General features: G+C 38.2%; 9 protein-coding genes across 9 annotated transcripts; 6 read left to right on the top strand and 3 right to left on the bottom strand.

Moving 5' to 3' along the window:
* Positions 1 to 303: 303 nt before the first annotated feature.
* SMC2 (condensin subunit SMC2) lies at positions 304 to 3,816 on the top strand (the record flags this gene model as incomplete). The annotated part of the gene is made up of 1 exon (XM_003646213.1): positions 304 to 3,816. One exon carries the CDS (start codon positions 304 to 306, stop codon positions 3,814 to 3,816), a length of 3,513 nt encoding a protein of 1,170 aa, XP_003646261.1.
* An 80-nt stretch (positions 3,817 to 3,896) lies between these two features.
* On the bottom strand, positions 3,897 to 7,016 carry MET10 (sulfite reductase subunit alpha; the record flags this gene model as incomplete). Its single annotated transcript, XM_003646214.1, has 1 exon — positions 3,897 to 7,016. One exon carries the CDS (start codon positions 7,014 to 7,016, stop codon positions 3,897 to 3,899), a length of 3,120 nt encoding a protein of 1,039 aa, XP_003646262.1.
* A 260-nt stretch (positions 7,017 to 7,276) lies between these two features.
* VID28 (glucose-induced degradation complex subunit VID28) lies at positions 7,277 to 9,976 on the bottom strand (the record flags this gene model as incomplete). Its single annotated transcript, XM_003646215.1, has 1 exon — positions 7,277 to 9,976. The coding sequence occupies one exon, from the start codon at positions 9,974 to 9,976 to the stop codon at positions 7,277 to 7,279; it is 2,700 nt and encodes an 899-aa protein (XP_003646263.1).
* A 414-nt stretch (positions 9,977 to 10,390) lies between these two features.
* On the top strand, positions 10,391 to 10,927 carry SNL1 (Snl1p; the record flags this gene model as incomplete). Its single annotated transcript, XM_003646216.1, has 1 exon — positions 10,391 to 10,927. One exon carries the CDS (start codon positions 10,391 to 10,393, stop codon positions 10,925 to 10,927), a length of 537 nt encoding a protein of 178 aa, XP_003646264.1.
* Positions 10,928 to 11,882: 955 nt separating this feature from the next.
* BAR1 (aspartyl protease BAR1) lies at positions 11,883 to 13,439 on the top strand (the record flags this gene model as incomplete). Its single annotated transcript, XM_003646217.1, has 1 exon — positions 11,883 to 13,439. One exon carries the CDS (start codon positions 11,883 to 11,885, stop codon positions 13,437 to 13,439), a length of 1,557 nt encoding a protein of 518 aa, XP_003646265.1.
* Positions 13,440 to 13,766: 327 nt separating this feature from the next.
* Positions 13,767 to 14,468, top strand: RIB5 (riboflavin synthase; the record flags this gene model as incomplete). Its single annotated transcript, XM_003646218.1, has 1 exon — positions 13,767 to 14,468. One exon carries the CDS (start codon positions 13,767 to 13,769, stop codon positions 14,466 to 14,468), a length of 702 nt encoding a protein of 233 aa, XP_003646266.1.
* A 151-nt stretch (positions 14,469 to 14,619) lies between these two features.
* SQT1 (Sqt1p) lies at positions 14,620 to 15,876 on the bottom strand (the record flags this gene model as incomplete). Its single annotated transcript, XM_003646219.1, has 1 exon — positions 14,620 to 15,876. One exon carries the CDS (start codon positions 15,874 to 15,876, stop codon positions 14,620 to 14,622), a length of 1,257 nt encoding a protein of 418 aa, XP_003646267.1.
* Positions 15,877 to 16,394: 518 nt separating this feature from the next.
* Positions 16,395 to 17,429, top strand: STS1 (Sts1p; the record flags this gene model as incomplete). Its single annotated transcript, XM_003646220.1, has 1 exon — positions 16,395 to 17,429. The coding sequence occupies one exon, from the start codon at positions 16,395 to 16,397 to the stop codon at positions 17,427 to 17,429; it is 1,035 nt and encodes a 344-aa protein (XP_003646268.1).
* Positions 17,430 to 17,819: 390 nt separating this feature from the next.
* On the top strand, positions 17,820 to 18,264 carry RCF3 (Rcf3p; the record flags this gene model as incomplete). The annotated part of the gene is made up of 2 exons (XM_003646221.1): positions 17,820 to 17,879; positions 17,962 to 18,264. The coding sequence occupies 2 exons, from the start codon at positions 17,820 to 17,822 to the stop codon at positions 18,262 to 18,264; spliced, it is 363 nt and encodes a 120-aa protein (XP_003646269.1).
* Between the last annotated feature and the right edge of the window lie 161 nt (positions 18,265 to 18,425).

Genomic DNA, 18,425 nt, shown 5'->3' on the forward strand with positions numbered 1-18,425 from the left:
TACCAGCATTGTATATCTTAAAGGAACTTAGTCTTCAACTGCTATTGAACTCACTATAGTTATACCGATGTCTGGCCAACTTATTGCATTATTGCAACGGTCATGTTAGAACGTTGATGAGCGGTGTCACGTGATGATATTTTCCTGATCCGCCAAAACGCATATTACGAGATTCTTCATATGTACAAGAAGTACCTTTACCAGACTCAGAAAACAAGATTATACATACTATAGTTATTAAACCAAACGAATTGAACACTCAATAGAGTCCATAAAGTATTAATAATACATTGAACTACTATTATGAGGGTTGAAGAATTGATTATAGATGGATTCAAGTCGTACGCGACAAGAACGGTCATCTCTGACTGGGATCCACAATTTAATGCCATCACGGGCTTAAACGGGTCTGGTAAGTCGAATATCTTAGATTCAATTTGTTTTGTACTTGGGATCTCATCAATGGCTACCGTCAGAGCTCAGAATTTACAAGATTTGATTTATAAAAGGGGACAAGCAGGGGTCATAAAGGCTAGTGTAACCATTGTTTTTGATAATTCTGATATTAAAAGTTCACCAATTGGATTTGAACGTTATCCAAAGATATCTGTCACGAGACAGATTGCCCTTGGTGGTACAAGTAAATACCTGATCAATGGGCACAGAGCTCAGCAGCAGACAGTGCTGCATTTATTTCAGTCAGTTCAATTGAATATTAATAACCCTAATTTTTTAATCATGCAGGGTCAAATCACCAAAGTGCTAAACATGAAACCAACTGAGATCCTGTCCTTAATTGAAGAAGCAGCAGGTACAAGAATGTTTGAAGATAGGAGAGAGAAAGCCGAAAAGACGATGGCGAAGAAGGAAACGAAGTTGCAAGAGATCAGAGCATTATTACAAGAAGAGATTGAGCCAAAATTAGACAAGTTTAGAAGCGAAAAGAGAGCCTTTTTAGAGTTCCAAGAGACTCAAACAGATCTTGAGATGACTTTGCGAATTGTTAACACTCACGATTATCACAATTTAGTTACTAAACAGAACTCCATCCAGGAAACAGTACAGAATAGTGAACAAAGGGTACAGGAATTGGAATCATCAATTAAAAAATATCAGAATGAATTATCCAGTCTTAACGAGGACTTCACAGCAATAAAAAATCAGAAGGAATGTGAGCTGCTTAAAGATGGTTCTTTAACAAAGCTTGAAAAACTCGAAAACACATTATCCACAGATCTTTCACGCTTTTCCACAGCCCTGGGTATCGCAAAAGATGATTTAAAACAAGAGAAAAAGAGCCTTATAGATATACAGTCATCTCTGGAATCTTCTGAGAAGGATCTTTTTGTGAAAGCTAAAAACTTAAAAACTATTGAACAGCAGTATAATGAGTTAAATGACAGCATTGAAAAGTTGAAATCTCAGCACAAGGATAAAGAGGAATTACTTTCGACTTTAACAACAGGTATTTCATCCACTGGTGCTACTGACGGTGGTTACAATTCACAGTTAGCGGCCGCTAAGGCCAAGTTAGGTGAGGCAGAAATTTCTATTAAAAAGGCTAATATGCGTATCGCCATGTTACAGAAGGAGTTGGCAAGTAGCGAACCGTTATTACAGAGAGCAAAGAAAGATAATGAAGAGCAAATAATGCAGGTTAAACAAAGAGGCCAGGAAATAGAAAAACTTAAGGTCTCTTTGAATAAGTCAGGATTTAATCCAGAATTGATGAAAACGTTAAGGAGACGTGAAAATGAATTGAAGAATAATCTTCAGAAATTATCCAACGATACTGAGTATTTGAGAAGAAAGGTGGCGAATCTGGAATTCAATTATACTAGCCCGACGAAGGATTTCAATCCACAATCTGTGAAAGGTGTTGCAGCTCAGGTATTTACCTTGGGAAAGGACAATTTTGATAGTGCAAATGCCCTTCAAGTATGTGCTGGTGGTCGTTTATTTAATATAATAGTCGATAATGAGAAAACTGCCTCTCAATTGTTGGAAAAGGGTATGTTAAGGAAAAGAGTAACCATTATTCCTTTGAACAAAATATCCACCAGGGTATTGAGCGATGAATCATTAGCTTTAGCCAAAAAAATAGCTCCAGGAAAGGTCGAACTTGCATTAAACTTAATTGGTTATGAGGAGGATGTATCTAAAGCCATGCAATATATCTTTGGCGGTAGCTTGATATGTGCAGATGCGGAAACTGCCAAGAAAATTACCTTCCATCCCCAAATTAGAGCTAGAAGTATAACACTAGATGGTGATATATATGACCCAGAAGGCACTTTATCTGGCGGGAGTAGCAATAATACCAATTCTTTGTTGAAGGATATTCAGAAATATAATGAAGCTTCTAGACGAAGTAAGTCTTTCGAATCTGAGTTAAGCCTGATACAGCAACAGATTATGGAGTGTGAAAGAGCATCTCAACTTACGAAGTCCTTACAAAATGAATTAGATCTGGCAGAACATAAGTTCCAACTTTCTCAGAAGGCATTAGTCTCTAATCCGGCCGCTCAAATTATAAAGAAGAACGACGAAATGCTTAATGAAATTGAAACTTGTAAAACTGATATTGATCTACAAAAAATTAGCACTGCAGAATTGCAAGCAGAAGTAGTGCGTATTCAAAAAGATATGCAAGAGTTCAATACTGATAAGGGATCTAAACTAAAACAATTAAATAAGGAAGTTTCTACTTTAGCAAAACAGATTAAAGATAAGGAGGTAGTTACTGAGCAGAAATATGACTTATATCAAAATTTACAAATGGAGACTGAACAGCTTCAAACCGATATATCTGCGATGAAGCAGGAAATTGTTGAAAAAAAATCGCTGATTAAGGTTCTTGAACAAAAGATAATCACAACTGACAGTGAATTTTCTTGCAAACAATCAGAACTGGAGAACGTTAAGGGAAACTTAAATGAAGAAAGGAATAGGCTTATAGGAATAGATGAAGAGATTAAAGAATTAGAGACGTTACTCAAAGCTAAACACAAGAGCCTATCTGCTAATGAGCTTGAGTTGCAAAGACTTCAGCACGAACTCACCAAGTATAGAAACAAGAACAGTAGCATTGAAGAAAAAATACGACAAATGTTAGATGAAACGCCGTGGTTAAGTGACAGTGGTTTGGTATCAAGCATAATTAGTGAAGATGAAGGTATTGATTTGAATGAGTATCGTCAAAGAGCTACATGTCTACAGGAAAAGTTCCAAGGCATGAAACGTAAAGTTAATCCAAATATTATGAGTATGATTGAAAGTGTCGAAAAGAAGGAAAGTGCTTTGAAGGCTATGATCATAACTATTGAAAAGGATAAGACAAAGATCATGGAAACGATTAAAAAATTGAATGAGTATAAGTTAGATGCACTTCTTAAAACTTGGGAGAAGGTGAATGTCGATTTTGGTAATATTTTTGCTGAGCTGCTACCGAATTCCTTTGCTAAACTTACGCATTTAGAGGACCGTGATATTACTGCGGGCCTTGAAGTAAAAGTCAAGCTAGGGAGTATTTGGAAAGAAAGTTTGGTTGAATTATCCGGTGGTCAAAGATCATTGATTGCCCTTTCATTAATTCTAGCCCTATTGCAATTCAAACCAGCTCCTATGTATATTTTGGATGAGGTTGACGCTGCTCTGGACTTAAATCACACTCAAAATATTGGCCACTTAATAAAAACGAGGTTCAAGGGCTCCCAGTTCATTGTGGTATCCTTAAAGGAAGGTATGTTTAACAATGCAAACAGGGTTTTTAAAACGAGATTCCAAGACGGCACATCTGCTGTTAGTGTTATATAACAGTATTTAGGGCAACATCATAATAATATGTGTTCAGTTATATGGCATAAAAAAGACGACATAAAAAAACAAAAACAGCCTCAATAGACTTCCAAAATATATCTTGAAGTCTCCTTTAATTCCTCAATCGCATTATCCAAATCTACTTGAATACCTTTTTCTTTAGCATCAGCTGCAATAATGTCTTGTAATGCGTGGCTAATATCAGGGACAGGCCATGTAGGTCCACACAAATAAAACGATCCACGTTTGTCGATCATAGCTGTTTTCAATTTATCTAAAACTTCTCGAATTCGGTCTTGAATATAGATTTTTTGAGGTTGATCTCTAGAAAATGCGGCACCAATATGTGTGATAATACCAGCATCTTTGTAGGCTTCCCATAACTCACCATATAAATATTCTTCTCTTTTATGCCTAGAGCCAAGGAACAAGTACACTTCACCAATATCATGGCCTTGTTGTTTCTGCCACAATTTTTCTTCAACAATCGCTTTAAATGGCGCTAATCCAGTTCCTAGACCAGACATTATAACTGGCTGTTCAGGAGATGGTGGTAATTTCATTACAGATGGTTTAACGCTGACTACCAGCTCAGTTCCAACAAGTAATTTTGACAAATACCTCGAAGCGTGGCCGTACCTTTTCCTGCCACGCGGATCCACCCAATCGACTACGACTATCAATAGATGTAGTTCATTTTCGTGAACTCTTTGCGAAGAAGCAATTGAGTATTCTCTTCTCTTTAGTGGAGATATCATGTTAACCAAATCTTTCAACGGTGGTCGTGCTGATGGAAATAACTCAAGGATATCTACATAGGTATAATATTCAACTTCCTGATAATTTTTGAGCGTAGCCGCACCAGCTGGAGTGACTAAATCTTGCAGTTTTTGTTTTTCAGTTTCATCTGTAGCAAACTCGACTAAGGATTCATAAAACTTCTTGGGAGGTTTACCAAGTAAATCCAACCTATCCCTAAATAATTGCAGGACAGAAATGGACTCCAATATTTCTGGATTAGAATTATTTGGAGCAGCGATGACATCGTTTTCACAAAGACCATAATATTTGAGGAATTCCTTAACTGACTCTTCATTGTTCCTAGCATGGATTCCTAAAGCCTCTCCAATACCGTACTTCAAACCAGTGCCAGTAATATCAAATTCTATATGAAAGATATTCCTGTCATAATCCTCAGGGGTTAAACGCCTATTTTCTTTAACTTTCACAATATAACTCTTGACAGGTAAGTCCGGCCTTAGAGCTACCTCAGCACCATATGCTTCTTTAAAAACAAACCCTTTCGAAACGTTAATAATACTTCCCACATTAGTCTCCGAATGATCTGCCACCTCTCGGGGATTTGGTACGAAGGAAGATTCCTTAAGAAATATTGGAAGTTTATTTTCCTGCCCCTCACCATTTTCACTCTTTGGTTCCTCGACTTCATTTCCTGTGGCACTAATAGAAATTGAACTGCCACACACTTCGAACAACCCCACTGCCAATGCATCAGCTAACATATCTGATAATACCGCAGCCAACAATTCAATATATTGTCCAGAAGAATTCCAAATTCTTTTCACGCTCTCTCCAAGTTCCAACCCATAAGCATATCTCCAAAATACAGCTTGCATAACAAATGACAACGTACGACCTTTAGTCTCCTCTCTATCGCCAATAGTTTCTGCATCAATAAATACTATTTTAATATCTTTTTTTTTAACAGAGTTAATGAAGCTCAATGGAAGCTTTAGATCTTTTGCGAGAGTGGTCTCTTGGGTCAAATCTTTTTCCTTTAATGAGGTTTTTGATACAATTAATATAGTACCACGGTCCTTGATATTAGCAGTAACATCTAAGCTTTGAAGGACCGAAATGTCAGAAACAACACCAATGTCAGCAACATCAATATTCGAAATAACTTGAGGCACTTCTGTCGGGAAGGTCGAAAATTGAGCTTGGAACAAGCCTGCATTACTAATATTATCAAATTTAGTCCGCAATGTAGTGTCATATCCATCGACCAAAGACAAGCTGTGAACCAATCTAGAGGAAACGTCTAACTCCTTGCTACAATCTGGGGCCCAGTAAATAAATTTATCTACGATCTCAGATATTGGTACCATGAAGGATGCGGAGAATGTGCGTATAATATCTTCAACTGCCTTTGGAGACCAGATGAATGATGGCTGGTATATATACTCAGATACTTTGACATTCTTAACGCCTTGATAGAACAAAGCTGTAGCCACTGTGCACTTCAACCAAGATGGAGAATTGTCAAGGGATTGGCCAATAACAATTATATTTCTAGCAGAAGATGGTATCATTGAAGCAAAAAGCCGTTGATCAAATGGAAGTGGAATCCTAACAGTAAGCACTCCTAGCCCAGAGGCTTCAACCCCCTTTAAAGTATTGGTGAACAAAGCACTTTCTACAGACCCAGTGACAACAAAAACGGTTTCTGCTGTTTTATCACCGACATATTCAAAACTACCAATATTGGCTCCAGATACTTCATTGAACCTCTGCAAAATCTGTTCAAAAGAAGATCCAGAATCCAAATCGAACGATTCTATAGTATTATCACCATTATCACCTGTTTCAAGCTTTAAAATAGACCTGGAATAAGTAGGACCATCAAATAGCTGGATAGCACCCAGATCAGTGCCATATTTAGCCAATAATAACGTGAGTAACGTTGTATTCTTTATCTCTTGAGGACAGAGAGGAATCACTAACGGATAACCTAATTCAGAAGCAGCCTTTAGTGGACCAATATAATCACTAACTATTTCACCAGTTGTATCATCATACCCGAAAGTTCCAACATTGAAAGCAAAACTTGTCTCTGCACCATGATATCTCTTAAAAGAAGGTACAAAGTAACTTAATGCATATCCTGGTGCGATAATACTCGCCAAACCATGCTTTCCATTACTAAACCCTAAAGGAATTAGCCCAGCCCCCGACCTAACCTGGGTTTCCATAAAATAAGGTGATCCTGGCTTTGATAACCACTTTTTCAAAGCACTATCAAAAAGATCTGCCTCGACTGCAGATTTATAACTGAATATCGAATCTACTTTATCAAACAAAACAGAATTTATAGCTGTCACTGGAGAAGCATATTGTACGCCAGATAACGGTTCAGCTGGAATTCCAAAGGGATTAGTCACAATGTTCAACCCCATGGTATCCTTCTCAATAAAATTTGTTGGTATATGCAGTCTATCTTGTTAAATTAACATTAATTGAATACTTGATAAAATAATAAGGCTAATATAGAATGATATACTAATAATTACTAGCACCCAGGAGACGTTGTCGTGAAAGCCACCACCATTGGCTCTCTCGATCCTTTGCGACGACCTTTGATGATAAGCTTACTAACAGAGCCACATATGTGTCATCAGGTCACGTGAAGTAACAAGTAACAAATATATGATATTGCTCATGTGGAACCACCTTTGCGTAGCATGTCCATATGGAATAGTAATGTCCTAGCTCTCTCTCGTACGTTCAGATACTCGTCAAATGTTCTTTCATGAACAAGCTCGTAGAACCCCATCTTTTCTAGTTTACGATATCGAACCAAAGCAGGGTTTCTGCCGGTAGGAGAACTCATTGATAAACGGACAAAATCACCAGTTTCGTCCATTTCCATGCAGTCATCTTCGAATTCACGATCTGAATCATCGGAATAGGCAGTGGAGCCACCGGTTTCAAACTGGGCGGAACGAAGTTCTTCAGTTGGTCTTATGGAGGAATCGCTAGTAGGTGCTGTCGGGGTATAGTCGAACGGAGCAGTATGAGTGTAGTTGCTAAAGGAGGAGTTCCAGATGAGGTTAGTTAGCATCCATATACAACCTAATTTGGCATCTTCGTTATTGCAGAATCTTTCATTATTAGAGTTTGATTCAGATAGAATTGTTTTAACAATTTCCAAAATTTCTTCCTGGTCTATGATCATATGTCTTTTGCTTTCGTTAATGACAGTAAAGTTCACAACAATGTGGATTACGGATACAAGTGTGCCCATTTGGTGGGGGTTCCTAGGATCAAGCGACCGTAGTTTGTGGCTCAAAAATTCGAAAAGGTACGTTGACCTCATGCTGTAACGCATTTCACCCTCTGAGGCAGGCGGTTCTTTGTCTCTGAAATGGTACAATAAGATGTTTATCACCTTCCTTGAATTGCATGTTAGGTTCCTAATTAATTGGAAACATTGTTCTTGGACAGCCCAATTTTTGTCATTTATATATTCTAGGATTGTATCCATAGGAATGACCTTTAATAAACCCAACTTGTCTTGAGTGTTCGAGTTGTAAATCAAATGCTTTAACATCCACAAAACGTTGATCTTGACGGCACTAACGTTTTCTGATGGAAACCTCAGTTTATACCGAGCATACTCTGGAGCACACTCTATTTGGTCGTTAAAAATAGGGTCCACTAAGATGTCGTGAGCCATTTGCAACACACCGTGTTTCACCATGTACACTTGCAGATTTGAAAATTCCATGGCAAAATTGGAAATTACTGCGAACACCATCGACAATATTTCCATTTCAGCAACTAGAAGTTCATCACTCGCAAATTCAGCGCGTTTCAACAAAAGGTATATTGTTTCAGCTAATTGCAGGAACTGCTCTCCCAATGTGGTCCTTCGCAACCTTGTCCGTAGGGAATTGACACTCCTAGAAAATGATCTTAACAAACTCACCCATTGTAGTGTCATCTTACTAGTGTAAAATGGTGGCATTACATCTTCTGGCTCTAACGACTTTTGGATCTTATCTGCATTTAGTAAGAACATGTTTAGCAAATCTAAGTGTGTTTGCAAGGCGTGTTCTACATGCTGCATCAATTGATTATCTTCCAGTAACAATAGGCGACACTTTTCATCATTTCGAGTAACCTGGGCAAAGAGCTTAAGGCAGGAGGTAATAGTGGATAAAGAAGCGGATGTCTGATAATCCAAAGACAAACACTTCACAAAAATTGTAATCAATCCATGTAATAAGTTCGTGCGATACAAAAACTCTATGATCTCATTATTCAGTGGATTTTGAGTGTTGTAAAAAGTCACTAATTCGGTGAGTGTCTCTAGCGGGTCAATCCACCAAGGAAGATCGTCGTAATTAACCAAATATACTAGATATGGCAACCATAGCTGGTGTGGCTGCATTGGCAACGTTTTCTTGGGATTAAAAAAGTAGGGTGTAACTAGAAACTGCACCGCACATGCCCTCAAGTTCGTGTTCTGGGATTTTAGGAGGCTGGAGATGAATAAAGTAAACGTCTGATTCAACCATAAACTATTCTTGATAGGATTTTTCTTAAAAGTCTCGATATACAATATCACAGACAGCCAGAATAAAGTCTCGTCCATGGGATTGCATATTTGAACCGCTTGCGGTACACTCGTAAAAGGTAGTGGCTGACCCTTTTGAATACCTTTGTTTATCAACGGTCTATATCTTTCTTTCTGCGCCCTGGGGGAAAAGTTCATCTTTATAACATACTTGAATTCCAACTGGTATATATACCTTTCAACAATAGACAAAATGAGCGAATCCAAAGAACGTAACACGGCTTCAGATGGCTCTATAATATCTTTGCCTTTGAACATTAACGTCATCAATTCAATGATCGTACGCACTGTAATTAAATTATGTTGCTCCGATAACCCGGCCCTGTCATGGGATATATAATACACCAAAAGCTTTGGGAAATATTTAGGAATAACACTTTTCATATCAACATCTGAATTCTTATAATTAAATCCGCAGTTATTCAGACATAAATTCAATAGTTCAACTGTCTTGTGGCATACCTCAATAGGAACTGTACCATCCAACTTGGCCGACTCAAGTATTTTTGTAGCAGTATACGCGTAAATGTAATCTAGCTCATTTCTAATATGCACTTCCAAGTTCATTAGACTAAGTAAAAGGTCTAAACTCCTAACCTTTAAATTAACATCTCCACTATCAACATTTATTAGCCGATCAATCAACTCCCGATGATTAAGAAATATCTGTAGTTTACATGCTTGGTCTCCAACAATTTTGTGTTTCAAAGCTGACATATATTCTGAATCAAACAGAGCATGCTGCCCTAATATATTGACACTTCCAACGCGGACCATCCCCAATCAACAACTGATAACTACCAGATTTATTCTTCATCCTATATTTGTAATCATAAACAGTTCAATAAACTGATATTCTAATATAAAAGCCCCTGCCCCTTGGGCCAAGAGGAGAGACATAACGTATAATGTGTGGGTTTTATCACGTGTTTTGGCACATTATCCATCGAAGTAGGATCAATTGATGTGTAATGTATAGTTAAAACGATGGTTTGAGACGTCTGTAGGGGGTTTATATCCGGGAATGTTGTGAAAGATGGGTACGATGTAGAATGATGTGCTACTTTACATGTTTCTCTTGGTGATGCTGAAAAGTTTGAATCCGAAGGAACACAAAATGGTACTTTAGATAACACGATAATGGCAGTGTAGCAGGCTATTAGAGACCGACGGCGGCGGAAAGAGTAGGATATGGATGGTATTTTAGATAAGCTAACCTCGTTTTATGGTGCTAGCAAGAAGGGAGCTCCCGAGGTGATGCAATTGTTGCATGAGTATACTAGTGGGTTGGTGACTGTTGCAGTTACTACAGCACTAGGGGCGTTACTGCTGGTGTATGTGGCAGGTAACAGGCGAGCGAAGGCTGGGAAGAGTAAATCTGCGAAGAAGGAGAGCAAGAAGAAGGGTGGTAAGCCGAAGGCTGTTAGGAAGGAGTGTTTGACGTTGGAGGAAGGTATAGAGGCTGTTCAGAGAAAGTTTGAAACGGAATACAAGGCTGGTTTGACGAAGCTTTTGGAGGATTTCGAGCCTGGAAATGAAAAGTATGAGTTTGAGTGCAGCTATTACAATGAAATGTTGTTGAAGTTATTAATAGAACTCGATGGTATTGAGTTGACTGAAGTCACTGGCGAAAGAAAGGACATGTTGAAGAAGAAAAGGAAGGCTGCTATTTTGACTATTCAGCAACAATTAAAGAAACTAGACAAGATCAGGACACAGCAAAGGTAATAATGTATACTTATTCCTACTGAGATATTTTCACTACTAAGGCTGTGGTTGAATTTTTATGTTTCTGCTTTGCTTCCGTTTGTCAAGCAAAAGATGCTCGCACCAACCATGCATCCATAGAAATATTATTTAGCGTCGTTTTCACCACCTACATCCAGATAAGTATTGTATATAATAAATTCTACATGTGTATAGACTTAGATTATGGATTCCCCCTTCCCCCCATTCACAGTTTGTTTGGTCTGCGTTAGAGCTGGGTGGGTTTTCAATTGACTCTTCTTGAACTGCCATGTTAGAAACTATTTTATGATTCACCTACATTTACATAATATGGAGATTTATCCTGCGTTTCGAAACTGTAACAAGCAGGAACGGCTATCGTGCCCTCCATAGATAATATCATACTTCTTTTAATAACTTTTGCTGAAAGACATCACTACGGAACATTAGGGTGTATACATATTTTATTACTTGCGCCAAATAAATTGAGATTGTATCGACGTACAATCTTCATTCTATTTTAAAATACTTTCTACCACAACTAAAATACTAAGTCACCATTAAGAAGATTGCTATCCGTCAACTCAATATATGTTACCTATGCTATTAATGGACTTTATTCATGAACAAAAAACTACTTGTGCGTTGGAACAGCCCTAAGTAATCCGTCGTCACCAAAGTTTAACAGTAGAATTCAACTGCATCTCTCCCTTGTGGTCCGTAGCATGAAACATAGATTACATGATTATCCAACCCGTAGTTGTAGATGTATGGACTGTCTTGGGCGATCGATATTAATAATGTTACAAACCGGCTTGTTATTACCTAATGTGGTAATTACAAAACCGACATTCTGAAATCTTGAAGATTATTCTTAGTTCTGTATATAAACTAAGTCTTAAATATACCTCAAGAAGTATACTACATGTGATACATCCATGAGGTCTGTCTCCCAATGCTTTTAGTTATTCATAGTATGCTTTTCATTACGCTCCTTCTGTTTCCAAAGTTGGTGTTCGGCGGCCTGCTACATCCACAGGAATGGGATGACACATCAAATGACGGAGAAAAATGTTTCTCGATGGACCTTATTAATAATAATGACCACTATTTAGCTGAGATTGAAGTAGGAACTCCCCCTCAGAAACTCAAAGTATTATTTGACACAGGTTCAGCTGATCTATGGTTCCAGAGTTCAGATAATGAATACTGTGCTGCTTCCTATCCGCAAGGCGATAATAGTACCAACACTAACGATAATGAACAAAATATGGCTAGCTTCTGTTCATCTTCAAGGACATATAATTTTCAGCGTTCATCCACATTCACTCCTACAGGCTATAAATTTTTTATAGACTACGTGAATACATTTTCTCGTGGAATTTGGGCCAAGGATAGGTTAGTGATCGGTAACGCAGATGTTAGCGGCTTACAATTTGGAGTTTCCAATATATCCAACACAACTATTAATGGTATTCTAGGAGTTGGATACGAACGTTTAGAATCAGTTAAAGGTTATTCTGGTGCTCCGAACAGAACTTACCCTAATTTACCGATGTTACTAAAGGAAAGTGGTAAAATCGATAAAGTTGCATATTCTGTATTCCTGAACCATTTAAATTCAAATGTTTCAACGGTAACATTTGGTGGCGTCGATTCAGAAAAGTACACTGGGGATTTGTATAAATTTCCCTTAGTCAACATTTACAAATCAATTCCTCGCCCTAGTAAATTTCATATCACTTTGCAGGCTCTAGAAGTTCACGGAAACTACTCATCTTTGAACAAGACTGTTTCAAACACACCATTACCTGCACTATTTGACACCGGAACCAATGGTATGGTAGTTCCGCCTAATGTTGCGGAAAACATTGCCTCCACTATACATGCAACTTTTGATGAGAAGTTTAGTCTTTATCTATTCGCCTGCCCTGCAGAAGAAGATGACACTAAGCTTGTGTTCGATTTCGGTGATATTCAGATCGAAGCTCCATTGGCCAACTTTATTGTACCAGCTGCTGAACTAGGTACAGAGCAATGTGGTGTTGCCATAATACCTGAGGATGGAACTTTTACTCTTGGTATTCCTTTTTTGAGATCAACGTACGTTGTGTACAACTTAGAAGATTACGAGGTAGCATTAGCGCAAGCTAATTGGAAATGGGATGGCAAATCAAAGATTACACCGATTATTAGTAATATTCCAGGTGCTACTCAAGCTACAGCGACCCCATGGAATACTAATATGGAACAATCTACCGACAGCATTTCTTCGACGTTTGGAATAACTGATATTTCACCTTCTACTATGTATCCAACTGGAACTCAGACGACTACAATTTCCGATCATATCACAAAATACACAGTAGAGCCCCTACACTCACCTAATACATTAACTTTTACAAATATTTCACCAACTTTAACCTCTCAAGTTTCTACAGTGTTTATCGTGACAACCACCGTAACAGCAACTACAACAATTACACTGTCGCATTGTCAGAAAAGAATATGATCCTAACTTATATATATAAGTTTAAACTAAACTAATAGTTGGTTATATAGTCTGGAACTATATAAATTATCAAAATTTTGTATCTATACTGAAAACTACTTTATTTTAAAATCGTTTCATGAGTCCAGGCGCTGGCTTGGCATTCTTTATTACATAAGCTTATTTTTCTAAAATCCATTTTAGTAAGTTTGAAAAATTCTTGTAATGTATGCATTATAACCAACAATTGCACACCAAAATTAAGTATATTAATTTGATCTCGTTGGAAACTCAAATTAACTTCATGCTGAATTCATAGTAGCTACATCATCTACAGAAAACGGCAAAATGTTTACTGGTCTTGTGGAGCTCATAGGAACTGTAGTGGAGTATAAGGAACAAGATGCTACGGAAATGAATGCGAAAGGCGTAGTAGTAACAATTAAGGATGCTGCGCCAATTCTTTCGGACTGTCACATCGGTGATTCTATTGCATGCAATGGTATTTGTTTGTCAGTAATCCAATTTGATAGTGATAGTATAAAGGTTGGCGTATCTCCAGAAACAATTAAAAGGACGGAAATTAGTTTCTGGAAACCTGGTATGAAGGTTAATTTAGAACGTGCGGTTTCTCATGATGTTAGGTTCGGTGGTCACTATGTTCAAGGTCATGTTGATACAGTAGCTGAGCTTGTCTCCAAGACCCCAGAAGATGATTCTATTGTGTTTGGGTTCAAGCTTAGGGACATTGAATACGCGAAGTATATTGTGGAGAAAGGATATGTCGCTGTAGATGGAACTTCATTAACTGTAACCAAAGTCGAAAATGACACTTTTTACATTTCAATGATTGCACACACTCAAAATCATGTTGCAATTCCGTTGAAGAGCGTAGGCGATCTTGTTAATATTGAAGTAGACATAACTGGGAAAGTTATTGAGAAACAGGTCTTACAACATTTGGAAACTCAGTTAGGGAACCAAGGATCTGCTCTACACAACGTTATTGCCAAAATAGTCGATGCGAAGGTGAAAGAGTATTTGAAATGAAAGAATTTTAGACTACTACATTGTATGTACGTTTTATATCGTTTTTGTTTTCTAGTGGTAATGTGTATATTAATATATAAATCGAGTATATATATATATATATATATATGTGTGTGTATGTATGTATGGAAACACCCTAGTTAAGAGCATACTAAATTCCAGGCAACTGGAATACTAATGATACACCTTCATCACCAGCGGTAATCAACTTCTTACCTTGTTCGATCAAAACAAAATCGAGAACACCCATATTGTGTCCGACGCATACATAGACCTCCTGACCAGTTCTGGCGTCAAATTGGTAAACCTTGCCATTTATACATGAAGCAAAGATGTTATGACCTGTAGATTCTTCAAACTGCAATTTTGTCACAGAATCCTCAAGAACAAACTTATGTCTCAGCCTCCAAGTCTTGGTATCATACATCAAGATATCACCTGAAACCAACCCAATAGCCATCCAATTCGTTTTTGAAGACCAGGAAATAGATTCTATGGAAGCATCTAATTCCTCTTGGTCCTCCTTCAACTCTACTACAGTTGTTAGATTCAACATAGCACCAGTTATCGCGTTGAACACCACCATAATACCATTGTTAGACCCGCAGGCAGCAATAGGTGTTCCTTGGTTCATATGAGATGGCGCACATGAAAGATTCACCCATCCAGCCTCAAAACCCTTGAGTTCCGACGAAGAAATCTTAAACATCGATTGACCAGTATGACAATTCCAACCAACAATAGTACTGTCTAAAGAACATGTAACTAGAACTAAGCTGTCGTCCTCTTCATCACCAACATCCAAAAATTCCCCCATCGTACATTCTTGAGAGTGTAAATACCCACTCATCAAATGCACCAAAGATTTACTTTCCTCATCGATCTGATAACACCACACTGACCCATCAATAGATCCAAAGGCAAAGTAGCCCTTCTTCCAAGGATGTACTTTCAACCACACAATCTCATCAACCTCTTGTAGTTCCTCAAAAAGAACCCACTTTTGCCCTCCTTTACTAGATCTATGTACTAAAACCTTCCCATTCATATCCGCTGTCACTAAATATTCACCATCCACAGTAAACCCCACCCCAATCACGGACTCGCTGTGTTTAATACACCCTGCCTCCTTAGGAGGCTCGCTATGTGAAGTCCACAGATAAGCAACATTATCTCCACCACCACTAACAACCAATGGCAGCCGAGGATGGTGCCCAACTACAAACACTGAATCCTCATGCTTATCAAAATATGTCCTAGAATTATTAGACATATCCACTTCCAAAATATTATCTTCATCCTCCATGCTATCTACCCCAACAACCTCCTGTTCAATCTCATTCGCAGAGATAAATTCCTCGTTAGGAACCTCTTCCAAATCCTCACTGTTAGGCAAATTATGTTCCATTTCCACTATGTATCAAATCAAATGTCCTTCGGATAACCTTAAATTACTGCTTTGTAGCCTCCTATCAATCTCCAGGTTGCCAATCACCAGGTTTTCGTCTTCGTCATCACCATTATATAGCACATCTCATCCAACTTCCAAATTTTTTTTCATGCTGTGAAAAAGAAACTTGATACTTTTTAAAAGACAAACGACACATTAACCACAACTACAACAACAAGCACGATTAACACGGTTATATCCCTTCATAAAGTGCATACTTTGGGTTTGAATAGGTTTAATCCAAGTTGGTAAAGTGCTAGGAAGCTTTAACAACATTCACGTGACATAAATCCATTCCAAGAAGCAATTTTGCCGTGGTGTATATTTGTTGGTGGAATCCTTCTAATAGAAGATATATCAGAACAAAGGAAAGTAGTGAGTTGTTCGATCATCAGAATATATAGAAATAGTGCTATAAGGTGCTTTGGTGTATTAAGGAGCCTTCCCTGTATTGGAATATATTACGAGGATATAGCATGAACCATTCAGTTGGGTTTGATTGGGGTTTTAAAACTAAAGATGGAGAGCATAATGGTGGTAGTTGCAGCGGCGGATTGGGAGCTTCTGCCATAACGACCCCCAACAACCAGCATACAGGTAGTCATTTTGTACATACGAACTATAGGGTTGGTAAGGCTAAGTTAAAGAGGCGTTTGACAGCGGAAGATGGGTTCGGTAATGGAGTTGGAGGGGGTAATAATGCTCATGTAGGCGGGGTTAGTGGGGGGTCATGTCAAGGTTATCGCAGGGTGTCGAAGCGGAAAGCTGTTCATTACAACCTGATTCAGGGGCAACCGCTTCCTATTCCTAGGGCGATAGAGATGATGGATAAAGAGACGTTGGAGTCTATGTTACTACGGCTTATTAATCTACACCCTGAGATACAGGATTCGTTGGCGTCTATTCATCCGCTGTCACATGATATGGACAAGTATACAGCTTTGTTGGAGAAAAAGATGGGAGCGGTATATGATCACATTCCGTATTCTAAATATGGCCATACTTTGAATGACTATGCATTTGTCAGAATGAAGCCTTCGCTTTTAGAGTTTTTGAATTGTTTGATAGATTGTCTTTTAGATTCTATCCCACCAAGATCCACAAATTTGCTACAATCTTTTAAATTTGCTAAATACGTTACAGGGCTTTTGGCGCAGTTGCCTCAGTTTGCAACAGAATCTAATAACTACTATAAGAACATCTGTTATGAACAAGTTTCAGAGATTTGGAACACGTTGATTAAGCATGCTTCCTCTGGTATCAACTTTTTGTCGACGAAGCCAAGTCTTTTGCATTACTTACACGAATTAAAACAGTTTAACGAACAATCTAAGGGTAAGTTCGAAGCACCGTTGCAATTGTTTTTCTCAATAATGGATGATGGCTGCACTCCAACAACAACTGCTGCTGCTGCCGCCGCCGCCGCCGCCGATTCAGGATCTGCAGCTGATGAACTCGGGAACGGTAAAAAGAATATCGAACAATTCGGTATTTGGAATAACGTTGCTTGACGTACATCTCTCCTTCGCCCATCAAGGGACAATTTTACATCTACTTTCTAGCAGGATAGGAGAACCGAATCTCATACATACTACTTACTTACTGCCTATTATAACACACCTAATCAATTTTCATGGTTGATTTTTTTTATAAAATTTACCAATTATATTGAATTTTACATCGTACTCTGCTTTCTATCTTGCTGAAGATGTGTCATCTTGATCATCATCTTGCCTTGATCATCATCTTGCCTTGTTACATTGATATGATTGGTACGTTGAGCTGAAAGTTAGCATTTTTAAGCCCGGTTCCGCTACTAGCAAAATTGACTTCCTCCTTACCTCAAACAAAACAACTTTAAAAAGTTGAGTTTATTTCAGTATAGTGGTTGTGTTTACTAAATGGGACAGGTGCAACCAATACATTATGCTCCAGGTACCGTTAGGCAACTGACTAAAGAAGTACGTGTTTTCTGTTATTGATGATCTGTTTGTTGCAACTAGTTCGTTGATACTAACATAGAGAGCCTTCGGGGTCCTTAAGATTGCTATTGCCATATGTGTGGGAGCTTTGAAAGGTGCTGTTATAGGCATTTCTTCTGCCTTCCTATTACGAACATTCTCGCCGGTATATCGTAATGTGAGAACTCAGGTGAAGGTGTTTTATCACTGCTCATGGATATCCATGGGTGCAGTTTTCCAAGCGGATAAACAGTTGATTAAGTTCCAAGAGACGTATCATGCCCAGGAAGCTTTGAGGAGAGAAAGGATATTAGAGGAAGCTGCAGATCGAGGTATCTTTTTAGAAGATGATTCAATAATGCCGTCGAAACCTTCTTCTGAGTGATTTTTGTCCAGGAGATGAGATTCACGGATGATCTATTTGGACAAGCATGCTATACAACTTATGAAAGAAATGAAATAAAGGGGACCATTATTTACACAATTCATGCATTTTGATATATTACTTAGTACATGTAAACATATACCTATGTATGTTTTTTGTTC

Source organism: Eremothecium cymbalariae, chromosome 4 (genome assembly GCF_000235365.1).
Source record: "Eremothecium cymbalariae DBVPG#7215 chromosome 4, complete sequence".
In the NCBI taxonomy this organism is placed as follows: Eukaryota; Fungi; Ascomycota; class Saccharomycetes; order Saccharomycetales; family Saccharomycetaceae; genus Eremothecium; species Eremothecium cymbalariae.